The sequence below is a fragment of the Erpetoichthys calabaricus genome, chromosome 6, assembly GCF_900747795.2.
Source record: "Erpetoichthys calabaricus chromosome 6, fErpCal1.3, whole genome shotgun sequence".
NCBI lineage: Eukaryota > Metazoa > Chordata > Cladistia > Polypteriformes > Polypteridae > Erpetoichthys > Erpetoichthys calabaricus.
The window spans coordinates 55,506,115-55,520,152 of record NC_041399.2 but is presented as its reverse complement, the minus strand read 5'-3'; the positions used below and the strand labels follow the sequence as shown (position 1 = coordinate 55,520,152).

At 37.8% G+C, this 14,038-nt stretch overlaps 1 protein-coding gene across 2 annotated transcripts in view; it reads right to left on the bottom strand.

The window, feature by feature from the left end:
- c6h8orf34 (chromosome 6 C8orf34 homolog) overlaps positions 1 to 14,038 on the bottom strand; it is a 446,972-nt gene that overhangs the window by 30,477 nt on the left and 402,457 nt on the right. For both annotated transcript variants that reach the window (XM_051928738.1, XM_051928737.1), the window contains exon 13: positions 4,739 to 4,829. In XM_051928738.1, the coding sequence (XP_051784698.1) occupies positions 4,739 to 4,829 (91 nt within the window). The remainder of the gene's footprint in view (positions 1 to 4,738; positions 4,830 to 14,038) is intronic.

Genomic DNA, 14,038 nt, shown 5'->3' with positions numbered 1-14,038 from the left:
TCATCAATATCCTAATCAATACTGTTCACTGGAAAAGCACATACAATACAAAAAAAAAAGAAAAAAAGACAGCATTGCCACATTGTAGACGCATTTTGTTGTTTGAGTTTGCAAATTATTACAGGCATTGTGGTACATATACAGAGTAGCTTACAGGACAGATGCATGCTATGATTCCTGCCCGGAGCAGTGTTTTGTTTTTCTTTTCTTCACACATGGATCGATTTATCTTTGTGTGGACAGGTTTGGTATGTATGGAAGACTTTTTTGTATCTAAATTAAATGTATTCTAACATGTTACTTACTTTGCAATGCACTGCATGTGCAAGTGGTGCATTTAATTTTGGCATGTTTTTATCACGTCATAAATAAAAAAATATTATCTAAATGATTGATTGCTTTCACTACGACACACAATTTTTGTGTCAGTTTAAAATGCAATGCAAAAGTGTATTGCATTTTAATTCATGCCCACAGATTGCATGTCATAACTAAAAGCAAAGCAAACATTTTGCATTTTGCAGAGCAGCTTTGTCTGTGTCAATCACTGTTACAATTTTCCTAACATCTTTGTCGATCTCAGTTTCAAACAAGGATTCAGAGAAAGGAGAGGTTACCAATAGGGCTCAGTGCTACAGATCAATGAGGAAGATCGTTCCTCCTACACTATGAGACTCTTCAATTCCACCCGGGGGGGTAAACATTAAAATTATACAAAGTTATTGTCTGTCTGTATACCTGCATTGTTATCACTGTTTAATTTAATATTGTTCTTTATCAGTATGCTGCTGCTGGAGTATGTGAATTTCCCCTTGGGATTAATAAAGCATGCATCCATCTATCTATCTATCTATCTATCCATCCATCCATCCATCCATCCATCCATCCATCCATCCATCCATCTATCTATCTATCTATAAGCCAAAAGCCTCATAGTTTGAGCATAAGGGAAAGTTATCCTGCAGGTCCAGTGAGACTGTCATGAGACCGGTTCCTGTTCATCAAACAGAATTTCAATAATTAGTCATTAAACTTCTTTCAGGGACAGGAATATGTATGTAAGCTTAATACCTAATAACCTGAGTCTGCTGGACATCTTACCATATAAAAAAGAGAATGTTTCTGTCTGAGCCAACAAAACTGTGAATTCCAAACCACTGCTTCATTGTAAAGGTCTCAATTTGTTTCCTCAGCTGGAGGATCTACTCTCTGAGAGACATGTTTTCATCAAGTGCTCGATTGACAACTGCCTGATCTGGAGCCAAAGTGTAGTCGTGGCTCCTAGAGGATTTTATCCTCCTCCTCCTCGCCTGGTGTGTCATCCTTCATCGTTTGCTTTCTTCTTTCCCAAATCCCTGGTCTTGAAAGTGTAATGGAGAAATTTTTCCACTCAAAAATCTCAGGAACTGCTCCCTTCTTCAACAGTCACCACCCTTTCTCAGACCCTGGCTCACGGAAATCCTCTTTTTTTAAATGCCAGCTACAAACTCAGGTATGGGGGACAAACCATAAAGTTCTCTCTCTGGTTAGTGACGATCCATTTAGATTGGGTTTCCGCATTGGTGGGAAATGTATGAAAACTAAGTGCATTTTTGTACTAAAGGTTCAGCTGAAGAGCTACCTGTACTCTGAAACTTAAAACTCTTTTCCTCGGACATTATCACCGCTAAACAAAAATCACAACTGCAGTACAGACAATGGAACTGATTGAGCTGACTGAGATTAGTACATCAGCACTACTGTGTGCATATCGCAAACTGGCTAAACCAGTGATGATTTGCACATGTCATATTAAAGGTTGTGAATACTTATGAGATCAATTATTTTTTGTATTTATTTGTAAATAATTTAGACCACTTTGGAGAAAACTGTTTTCACTTTGACATTAAAGAGTCTTTTTCTGTTGGTAAGGGTAAAAAAGGTGAAAACGAAATTTGTTGTGACTCAGTGTTGTCCACATTAATAAAAATGATAAGTGTTTGTGTGTCAGCTTGGTTGTTATGTCTCTGTCATCCGAACAGATGGCGCATCACAGACATTTGTAATAATAAAATGAATTGCATTCACCATTTCAACAGATAGTGAATCACAAAGATCAACACTGCTTTTATGAATTCCATACCAAATGGCATATACAGGTGCTGGTCATAAAATTAGAATATCATGACAAAGTTGATTTATTTCAGTAATTCCATTCAAAAAGTGAAACTTGTATATTAGATTCATTCATTACACACAGACTGATGCATTTCAAATGTTTATTTCTTTTAATGTTGATGATTATAACTGACAACTAATGAAAGTCCCAAATTCAGTATCTCGGAAAATTAGAATATTGTGGAAAGGTTCAATATTGAAGACACCTGGTGCCACACTCTAATCAGCTATTTAACTCAAAACACCTGCAAAAGCCTTTAAATGGTCTCTCAGTCGAGTTCTGTAGGCTACACAATCATGGGGAAGACTGCTGACTTGACAGTTGTCCAAAAGACGACCATTGACACCTTGCACAAGGAGGGCAAGACACAAAAGGTCATTGCTAAAGAGGCTGGCTGTTCACAGAGCTCTGTGTCCAAGCACATTAATAGAGAGGCGAAGGGAAGGACAAGATGGGGTAGAAAAAAGTGTACAAGCAATAGGGATAACCGCACCCTGGAGAGGATTGGGAAACAAAACCCATTCAAAAATGTGGGGGAGATTCACAAAGAGTGGACTGCAGCTGGAGTCAGTGCTTCAAGAACCACCACGCACAGACGTTTGCAAGACATGGGTTTCAGCTGTCGCATTCCTTGTGTCAAGCCACTCTTGAACAAGAGACAGCGTCAGAAGCGTCTCGCCTTTGGACTGCTGCTGAGTGGTCCAAGGTTATGTTCTCTGATGAAAGTAAATTTTGTATTTCCTTTGGAAATCAAGGTCCCAGAGTCTGGAGGAAGAGAGGAGAGGCACAGAATCCACGTTGCTTGAGGTCCAGTGTAAAGTTTCCACAGTCAGTGATGGTTTGGGGTGCCATGTCATCTGCTGGTGTTGGTCCATTGTGTTTTCTGAGGTCCAAGGTCAACGCAGCCGTCTACCAGAAAGTTTTAGAGCACTTCATGCTTCCTGCTGCTGACGAACTTTATGGAGATGCAGATTTCATTTTCCAACAGGACCTGGCACCTGCACACAGTGCCAAAGCTACCAGTACCTGGTTTAAGGACCATGGTATCCCTTTTCTTGATTGGCCAGCAAACCCGCCTGACCTTAACCCCATAGAAAATGTATGGGGTATTGTGAAGAGGAAGATGCAATACGCCAGACCCAACAATTCAGAAGAGCTGAAGGCCACTATCAGAGCAACATGGGCTCTCATAACACCTGAGCAGTGCCACAGACTGATCAACTCCATGCCACACCGCATTGCTGCAGTAATCCAGGCCAAAGGAGCCCCAACTAAATATTGAGTGCTGTACATGCTCATACTTTTCATGTTCATACCTTTCAGCTGGCCAACATTTCTAAAAATCCTTTTTTTGCATTGGTCTTAATTGATAATCTAATTTTCCGAGATACTGAATTTGGGACTTTCATTAGTTGTCAGTTATAATCATCAACATTAAAAGAAATAAACATTTGAAATACATCAGTCTGTGTGTAATGAATGAATCTAATATACAAGTTTCACTTTTTGAATGGAATTACTGAAATAAATCAACTTTGTCATGATATTCTAATTTTATGACCAGCACATGTATGTTGAATCACAAACATTTGTAGTAATGGAATTTTTTACTATTAATGTTTGTGATGCTCCATCTCTTGGAATTACAAACGCAATGCATTTAATTAGTGCATACATTACAAAATACATTCCAAGATAAAGTGAACTACAAACATTAATGCTGAAGTCTGTGTCGATTACTTAGATTTTAACCCATGTTAGACAAGTAGCACAGCTAGTATAACAAAAAAAGTGAAAATCTTTATGGTGGTAAATATCGTTGACAGACACTGTAAGACCTTAAGAAATTCTGCTCTCTCTTAAAAAGCTGCATCCCACCTTTGACTTCATACTTGTTCTAAATAGAAAAATAAATAAGGAACAAAATATATTTTCCACTACATACTCACAGCATTATAAATTGCATCTATGCCTAACGCAGTTGTAAACAACAGCAGTCAACACCTGCCTTCCATTGTTCGAGTATTTTGATGACCCTTGGCAACACAATAATTCTCTAAAAATGTGAAAACATTTTCCTTAATCTTTGTTTCCATGATGTAAACTACTTAATTTTGTGAGTAAAAATGAAAAGGAACAATTCAGACTTTAATCACAAAAATGTAAAACTGAATTAGACAAGAAAAACACCATCTAACACTGATATTGTATTAGTGAATGTTGAAAATTGATATCAGAAAAATATTAGATTATGGATATTGTAAGGAAAAAACATGTTCAGCCATCGTCAATCTTTTAATTTTATTTAACTTCACAAAGTTTATCTAAGAATAAACAGAGATTTTGCGAGGTCACTACCCTTGACTGGGTTGATCGCAGTACAGATAAGGAGGCTGTAATATATTTTTAGCATTTGAACTTGTTACGTGTCAGCTGTAATGATATACCTATGACAGAAGTTGACATGAATTCCCTACGGAGATGAAGAACCTTCAGCATTCAACATTGTTTTCCCTTCAATCCTCAACTCCCAACACCACAAAACTCTCTTTTGTCAACATTTTCATAACCTAAACTCACATTTTTCATGATCAGTCTGATCCACACAATCACTGTCTGTGTCACTGGGGATTAGCCAAGGCTGTCGAGCAACCTGTAGCTGATGATAAGTCTCATCCTACCAAGAAAGAATAGAAAATAAAGGAAGTAAACTTTCACATAGAGAAGGAAGAGGTATGAAGTACAAAGGGCTATGACATTTCAGAAAAGAAGGAAAAAGTTACAAACATGTTAATGGAAGAACTGTTTTTAATACGTATCAAAAGTAACAATCAATCTACCTTTATTTTAAATAGTACGGTAATCAGTGAATGAGTACAGCTGGACCCCAGGCAGGTTAGAGTCAGGGTGACTGAAATGGCTACTGCTTGGCTCAGAATTCAAATCCTTAATTATTAGGCCACACTGTCTGAAAAAATGGAGTAACACAGCGCTAAAACCAGGCAGCCGCTATTTACCCAGACAGTTCACTAACCTGAATCTTGAAATATCAGTTTAAAACAATCATTTCCTTACTAACATACAATGGAGAAATGTAATTTCAATTAGTGCAATTCAGGTTTCCAGGTGGGAAGCTATAATATTGTCAGACATGTATGCTTGGGAGACAACTTGAGGACTTATCTAATGGTAATTCCACCCCAAGTTGAGGACTGGTGCTGTTGCCTAATGTTTCTCCTCCTCTCTTCCTTGCAGATCTGACAACTAGCAGCACCAGCAATGTCACTTCTGGGGTCATGATTCCTTGGACTCGCCTTGACTTCCTATTAAGGGGTTCTGCCGCCATCTTGAACCAATCTAATCTGTTGATGTGCTTCTGAAAAGATTTCTTGGTGATCTTTTTTTGTTTTCGTTTCCAAAATATGTGGGGTTTTTCTCCAAGGTGCCCCAGCACTTTATCTCTCTCCTGTGCTTTGTCTTGCACTATAAAATGCTGAATTTTTTAAGGTAAAGTTTATTAACTTGTTTTACATTGTTTGTCCCCAAGTTTTGTTTTGTCTTTGTATATGAGAACTACAATAAATAGCCCATGGCTATCCTAAACACCATAAAGGATCCATGCTGGTAACAACAGAGGTCCTGTGTATCCCAGTGTCAGAACACAGAGAATGTCATTAGGTAGGAAGTTAGGGAGAGAGAGAGAGAAATTCGACACTTGAGGGCAGCGGACTCCCTGACCATATTGTGACCTGACATGAAAGGCAAGAGGTAGCACGACTTAATTAGACAGCATGGTAGGAACGCACTGGATCACTGGATTTTAGAGAGGACACCAAATAGATGCTGCCTGGAAGAACTTTAAGGGTATTGAAAGATTCAGGAATGTACGGTACTAAGATCTACTACAGGGCTGTCCCAAGCATAGAAGTGATTCCAGGGCTTGGCTGAAAGTGACTCTGGGATGATGTTCAAGTTTAGCTCAAAGGAAGGGGGGTTACTGAGTCTGGAGCTGGGAGGACACTCTGAGCAAACCCTCAACTGGCTATTCGAAAACAAAGATCTATCAAAAGTTAAAGAGACAGAAAACGTGAGACAGAGCAATGTGCAAGGTCCCACAAGGACTACTCGCCTTAATGTGAGTAAACTACCTCACACTGTGAAGATCACCATTCTATATTCATTGAAGCAAGACCTGACAGACAATGGTGGGCTATTTATCTTTGTTTGTTCGGTAACTGTTTGCTTCTTGTGATTATTCATCTCTTATTTTTGCTAATAAAGGTAATATTTTTATTTACATTTGGCCTACTTTGACATATTCTGGGTGCAGAAAGCTTCAAAGATACCAGATTTACAAATTAACAATTTGCATGTTTTCCAAACTTGCCTTCTACATGACACAGTTCAGGGTCCTTCCTCTTCTCCACTCCCTTTCACCTCCTCATTCTGCAAGTTTAGCATTCTTTATTTTGTTCTTTTTAGCTCCAAAATTTATTGTAGATGTGTTTGTCTTTTTGGAATTGCCCCCATTGCACAATAAGCAAGCACATACTTGGGGAATGTTTCTTTTAGTGTTAAGATTTTGACCTTTTCAAATTAAATTGAAATATATTTTCTAGCTGTTATTAGAGGTTTTTTGTTTGGCTCTGATATTTGGATTTGATCTTGAATTTAATTTGTAAGGAATTGATTTTTTTCCTAGTTCTGTTAGATTCCATTATTCTTTATGTGCTTCATTTTCTTAACTTTTTCTAAAAGTAATTTAAAGTACAGTAATTTTGTGTTTTGTTTGAGGTTGCCTTGTATTTAGATGTTTATACTAATCTGTTATACAATTAATCTCATTACATTTCATATGTATGAAATATGGATGATAAATTGGACTGGACTGCCAATACTGATGTTCTGTGTAAGAAAGGACAGAGCCGGCTATACTTCCTTAGAAGGCTGGCGTCCTTCAATATCTGCAATAAGCTGCGGCAGATGTTCTACCAGACGGATTGTGGCGAGCGCCCTCTTCTACGTGGTGGTGTGCTGGGTAGGCAGCATAAAGAAGAGGGACGCTTCACGCCTGGACAAACTGGTAAGGAATGCAGGTTCTGTTGTAGGCATGGAGCTGGACAGTTTGACATCTGTGGCGGAACGACGGGCGCTAAGCAGGCTCCTGTCAATCATGGAGAATCCACTGCATCAACTAAACAGTATCATCTCCAGACAGAGGAGCAGCTTCAGCGACAGACTGCTGTCACTGTCCTGCTCCACTGACAGAGATCATTCCTCCCCCACACTATGAGACTCTTCAATTTCCCCCGGGGGGGGGATTTGGGGTAAACGTTAAAATTATTCAAAGTTATTGTCTGTCTGTATACCTGCATTGTTATCACTCTTTAATTTAATATTTTCTTTATCAGTATGCTGCTGCTGGAGTATGTGAATTTCCCCTTGGGATTAATAAAGTATCTATCTAATCTATCTATCTGTGTGTCTGAGTATTTATGATGTTCCTCTCTGCCTACCATCATGTCAAAAGACATTACTGTAAAGCATTGGTCCCCAACCGGCAATGGTAACTCACTCAGTGAAGGGCTACAGCAAAAAGGCTGCCCCATTCACTGAGGACACTTTTCAGAATGCTAGGCGGACGGGGCTTTGCAGCGGTGCAGAGAGAGGAGAGAGACCAAGGTGAGAGAGTATTACAATGAAGTACTTTTATGGTCCCGACAGTTTCCCCATATGACACGAGTCTATAGAAATTTTGTTAATATGAAGTACATTCGGCAGTAACCTTGAAATGCTTGAATGAATCATCCACAGAGCAGTTAGTTCTGTGGTCGCAGTTCAGTTGTGTACATTCCCAAACAGAAACATTGTAAAAAAAAAATGTTCTTTCTTCGAACTTTCCTCATACTGTTTTTTTTGCTGTGTTTGTTTCCATGTGGTTTTCAGTGATACCTTTTGGTTATTGCTCGTCAACATTTGAAAAACATCCATTGGAGTTTAACTCATTGTCATCCTCCTATAGAAACGGCAGACACGAAAAAACGATAACAGTGTTAATGTTTGTGATGTGCAATCTGTTGGAATGGCAAATGCAATGCATATGTCTTTGTTATATGCAAAAAAAGAAGAAAAATCTCGGGTCGCAAACATATGCGAACAGCTGCATTTAAAGACGCTGAAAAAACATTTTTAATGTTGGTCAGTGATGCTCGTTCAAGAAACATTCCTATTAATGCGGCACTCATTCAAGAAAATGTGAAGTTTTTAAACTCTCTTGGGACCTCTGTCAATGGGACAATACACTGTGAGCCTGCTGTTGCCTTGCCCCGGTAACGGATAAACAATCTTACATAGATGCGGCAATTGCACTTCGGGACACACTTCAGCGTGTTGTTCCCGTTGGGTGGGGGGATCCCAAAGGAGTTCAGAAACCTCACAATATGAAGAAGAAGAAAAGGATGATTCGGCTTCTGATTGATAACTGTGCTGCCCACAACATGCTTCCACATTTATACTATATAATGTTTGCATTGAATTCCTCCCAGCCAATTGCAAAGCAGTGCTTCAGCCATTGGATTTGGGTATCATTCGCACCCTGAAAGTGTATCATCGCAAGGAAATGTTGAGAAAAATTCTCGTCAGCATAACTTGTAGACAGAAGAAGATTAAAATAACCTGAAAGAAGCCATTGAAGCGGCTTCCATTTCCAACATCCTATCTTTGTGAGGCGGCATTTTCTGCAGTGACAGCAACCAAAACGAGATTATGGAGTAGACTGAACATAAGCAACACATTTCGCGTGTCACTGTCTTCCATCGTCCCCAGATGGGATCGTCTGGTTGCAGGAAAACAAGCTCAGCTTATTATAAGCTGTATAATTTCTATTACTAAATTATAACTTAATAATAATAGAAATGTAATGTAAATTGTGTATAAAACTGCCCTACGAACCCGCCCATAATCACCCCACAAACCCCATCCCTCCAAACCCCCCCCCCCCCCAGGGGGTCCCTGAAACAATGTGCTTCTAGTAAAGCAGTCCTTGGTGTCAAAAAGGTTGAGGACCACTGCTGTAAAGTATCTGTTTTCATATTTTGTTAACCGTTAACATTGCAAATTTTTAAATATTTGGTAAGTTTATTTAGGAGTTTCTGCTTTAAAATTGTGTTCTGTCAAAAAGTAAATTCATTAGCAAATAGCACATTGAATGATTGATACTCATGTCTAACAGTTTACCAAAAAAAACTTAAGACGACAATTGTCATAAAGGCAAACTGTAGTCAATCATAAGGACTCAGAAAAACATTCTTGGTGATTCTCGAGGTTGTCATGAAACCTCAGGGACACCACATCTTTAATGACCTTTTTGCATTATAGGAAAACTGGTAAGGATTCAAGTGCATGTCAGACGTGATTTTGATTACGAGTTGTTTGAATTTTTTCATAATGACAGATGTCAAGGCGTTGGAAATGGTCTGTGGCCCGCTGAGGCAGTACACAGTATACCCAGTGAAAAATATTCTAGAGGTCATCTTTAAGCTGTTTAAATCTTTTGCCTGCTCAATTGAGTGATTAAACAATAAAAATAGAGATAATGGTACTAGCACATGCCTTTAGTATCCTTTTAGAAATATTCTGCATTTTAGTTTTTTGTTTCAATAACTGTTTTTAAAAATAATCAGTTGCGGTCAAACAACACTGCTATGATTCAACTGGTTTTGATTGAGCAGGCACACACATATGTCATGTCAGCCATGGAGATCATCCAAAACAATTGTCCTGTGTGTCTTTTTTTATAGCTGGGATGCTTAAGCCCCAATAACAAGTCATGTTAAGACAAATTCTGCTGTCCAGGACAAGTCCAAGCCCACTACTAGTCGAGATCCCGACCAAAATCAAGTGAAAGCAAGACCGAGTTAAAGCTGAGGCAGAGAAAAAATGGAGCTGTCTTCAAGGCAAAGTGTAAGAGCCAATCTTAGAAATAAAAGTGTTTGCTTTATTTGTTTAGAACGGGAGTTTTCCCATAACTACATAAATAATGAATAATTCTGATTAACACCTAAAGCTGACTTATAATGGAATTTCCTTATTGCTCAGCTTTGTCAGAACTGCAATAATATAATTTTGGTCAGTCTGTAGTTAGCTAGAAAAACAACTGTTCGATTTGCCTTGAATTCGTTGGGGTAACGACAGAATATTGTTTTCTGTCTTTTCGTGTTTCATGTCTTCATGTTTGACGTATGAACATAGAACTGTATATTGAGAACTTATAAGAGACACTCAAAGCAAACAACAAGATTTATATGCCTTGAACAGAAACATCTCATATAAGAACTTTTCTTTTGTATTACCAATTTTTCTCTTTATTTTTGTGTAAACTGTTTTTCTTTGAATTTTTTAATAAAATATGTAAAAAGGAAGAACTTGAACTATGGAATTATTTACATGCATACACATCAACAGAAGCTGTACAATTTTTGGAAACCAGACGAATGCAGCTACATCAATTCTTAACTAGAATTAAACAAGTTATGGCACGATTGGCTAATTACACAACAGGGAAAGATCAATTTAAACCATATTATTTATTTAAAGTAACAAGAAATACTCTACAAAAACTACTTAAAACTACCCTGCCCATGTTAGCATATTAATCAGATCAGACTACGAGAGCAGTCTTCTAACAATCAGAAACTGGTAGTTGAATTCTGAACACCTGAATAAATCAGACAAAGATGTTAACCAAAAATCCAAGCCTCAAGCTGGTGCCAAGTCATATCTGAATTGTCGCTAATGTTTATATGAATACTTTTGTCTGCAATGAGCCTGTTCTTGCTTTCATAAAGATTAGATGCAATGCTGCACATGCAGTGATTTCTTCTGGCTAACAACATCACTCATTACAATTTTATTTTCCTTGGACCTGCTCTTTATCTTAACATAAAAGGTTTCTTCTATAAAAGAAAAATTAAGCCTCAAAATCTTCTGTATATTTATAAAGTAACATCAGCTCTATTAATCCTAAAGGCTAGTAACAAACAACTATGCACAAACACTAACAAGTGCAACATTAGAATATGGATCTTCTAATCTTCAAATAGACACAAAAATATTTTCAACTATAAAATAAAACAATTCATTGTCGAAAATGATTTCAAAAAAATATTCTCCTGACCCAAAAAAATTGCAAACTTAATTTTTCCAGTGGTCTAGGAATTTCCAGGAAGACCTGCATGTGGCTGACGGCAAGTGTGGAAGAAGTGTTCAGTGGTGCTTCTCAAAGTCTGACGAGACTTGTTTCAAGCCGCAGCCCAGGCACCGCCTGCATGGATTTTACAGGTTCTCCTTGTGCCTTCAGTGATCTTCTTCATTATTCTTCCTTATGCCGAAGGGGGGTGCATCTGTTTATTTGAGAACGTCATGTGATGGCATGGCATCAGTCCTGCCTTGTGCCCAATGCTTCCAGGAAGGGCAGCAGCCCCCGTGACCCTTAAATGAATTGCAAATGGATGAATAATATGATGTCATGAATTATCATGATGTTGTAATAAGATTCAGAGTTTTTGCCAATAAAAATGATGCCCCAATAAAGAGACCAACAGAGCGAAAAATCCTCTCCAAGTACATTTAATGCTCTGTAATGCTGTTCATCTGCTTTTAATCAGAAATGTGTGCTTCTGCCTCTTCTCTGCACCCTGGCTGGCACGTACTGAAGTTTTACTGGCGCTAAGATTTCAATCGTGCACGATGGTGGGCGCTACTTGCGCTGTAAGCTGTGATTAGCTTGTGACTGCAGAAAGTACAGATGCTTTCACTAAAATGTCTTCTTCAAAACACAAAGCCTTGTCGTGTCTGGCAAGAACTTATTGAAGGATGTAGCCAAATTAAGACCATACTATTCATTATGGACTAGTTAACTAGAGGATTTACAAGAGTTTTAATGGCTGGGCTGATATATGTATATATATTTTAATTTTCATATGATTTAGTATAAAAGAAAAAGTTTGTCAAGTGGCCAAAACTCTACCTGACTTATTAAATCAGTCTGTTAATAAGAAATTCAACAAATGGTTACAAGGGGATGAAATTTCAATTCAAAAAAATTTCACCCTGATCATCTACTACATCTAAGCAAGCAGCAACATAAGATTATAATTCAAAAGTATTCTACTGATTCGCAAGATGCTAAATGATTGGTAACAACTGCAAAAGATGCTGCTGACACCACACAACATAATCAATGCAGTTGCTTTCCAGTAAGTGCACTTGAATTTATTTTCTGTCTGGTTTTATTTAACCTGCTGTAAAAAAGATCCAACCTAATCTCCCCTCTATTCTGGTTTGTGGTTCTCGGACTATTTAAACATTTGGAATGTATTTTATTAGATCTTGTTTCCAGCTTGTTGCAGGCAGCTCATTTTTGCACCAGCCACACTGTAGATTTTAGACGTGTGTCTGTAAAACTATGAAGTGAAGAAAGTCTCACAAAACAGAGAAAAAGATGGTCTGTCACTCTCACTGGAAACTGATACACATAAAAATTGTATCTTTCAGTAGATCACCTTTAACCTTCTTTGGCATTCTCCACCATTTCACTTATTGTTACATACAGCCAATTCCTGGCTTTTTTATTTTGTCTGGCCCTTATTTTTTTTGTTCACTCTCATCTTATTAAGAATAAGAATTACTTATGAACACTTTGAGATCACTTCAGTTTTTTTTATCTGGCGTTTCCTGACTCAACAGTACGAGAAAACTCCCCGTATTATATGCCATATGACTCGTCTTGATATCTAGTCATGCAGGACATCAACCCTTTTGGGGTTACCCCCTATTTTTGGCCCCCTAGACCTCAAAAACCCAGATTTTTAGGCCATTTTTGGACCATATCTGAAAGAGTAGAACAATTTGAATCTGCAGAAAAAGATTATTAGACTTGAAATTGTGCATGACACATCAACCGATTCCAGGGGTTCACCCCCAATAGAATATGAGGGGTCAAAGTTACTGCTGTTAATAAAATGTCTAAATACCCATAGGTGTATGGAGCAGTATGAAGTATGAAGCAGTTTTAGCAAAAGACATTTAATTAATTCCTCTATATTTGAATTACAAAAGAATAATAACTATTTTGTCAATTTATATGAAGTTACTGGCACACCTGAGGTAGGCTACATAGACAAAACATTGCATTTCTAACCTTTTATTATTCATAAATACTTTATTGTATACAAAGTACAGTGTAGGGCCATTAAGCCACGGGCCAGTAATCCGCAAATTCGCTTAAGACGCGCAAAAAGCTTGGATCCCAATTTTTTGACACTATGGATTGTACGGACCTAAACATGGCCTCTCGAACACTCGAGACAGGTGTTGACAGCTGTCATTTTGGCATTTCAAATGTCCGTGATTGACATGCTATGCACTATCGCGGATTAAATATTTAAATGGTGGCTTATAACTTCAAATAGGTATTTATAGAAGATTAGTCTTTTATTTATCAATAAACAATAAAATAACTTAGGTTTAGGTTTAGGTTTATTTGTCATATATAGGTTAACACAGGGTCAACATACAATGAAATGTGTATGACGAGAAAAACAAGTCACTCAGCCTAGATCCAATAAAGCTTAAAAAAAGATTACAAGTTAAAAATAGACAAGCCATATAAAATAAAATGTGTATGTTTTAAAAGAAGTTATAGAGCAATATGAGTTGAATGAGCAGCAAGTACAAATGACAGTTATTGCACAGATAATGTTTTATAAGTGCAGATGCATATTCCATAAAGTGCAGATGCATGTTCCAGTCAGTATTCTGAGTGTGTGCAGGTACAGTTTGTGTGTGAGTAGTGCAATGTAGATGTAATGTAAGTGTGTG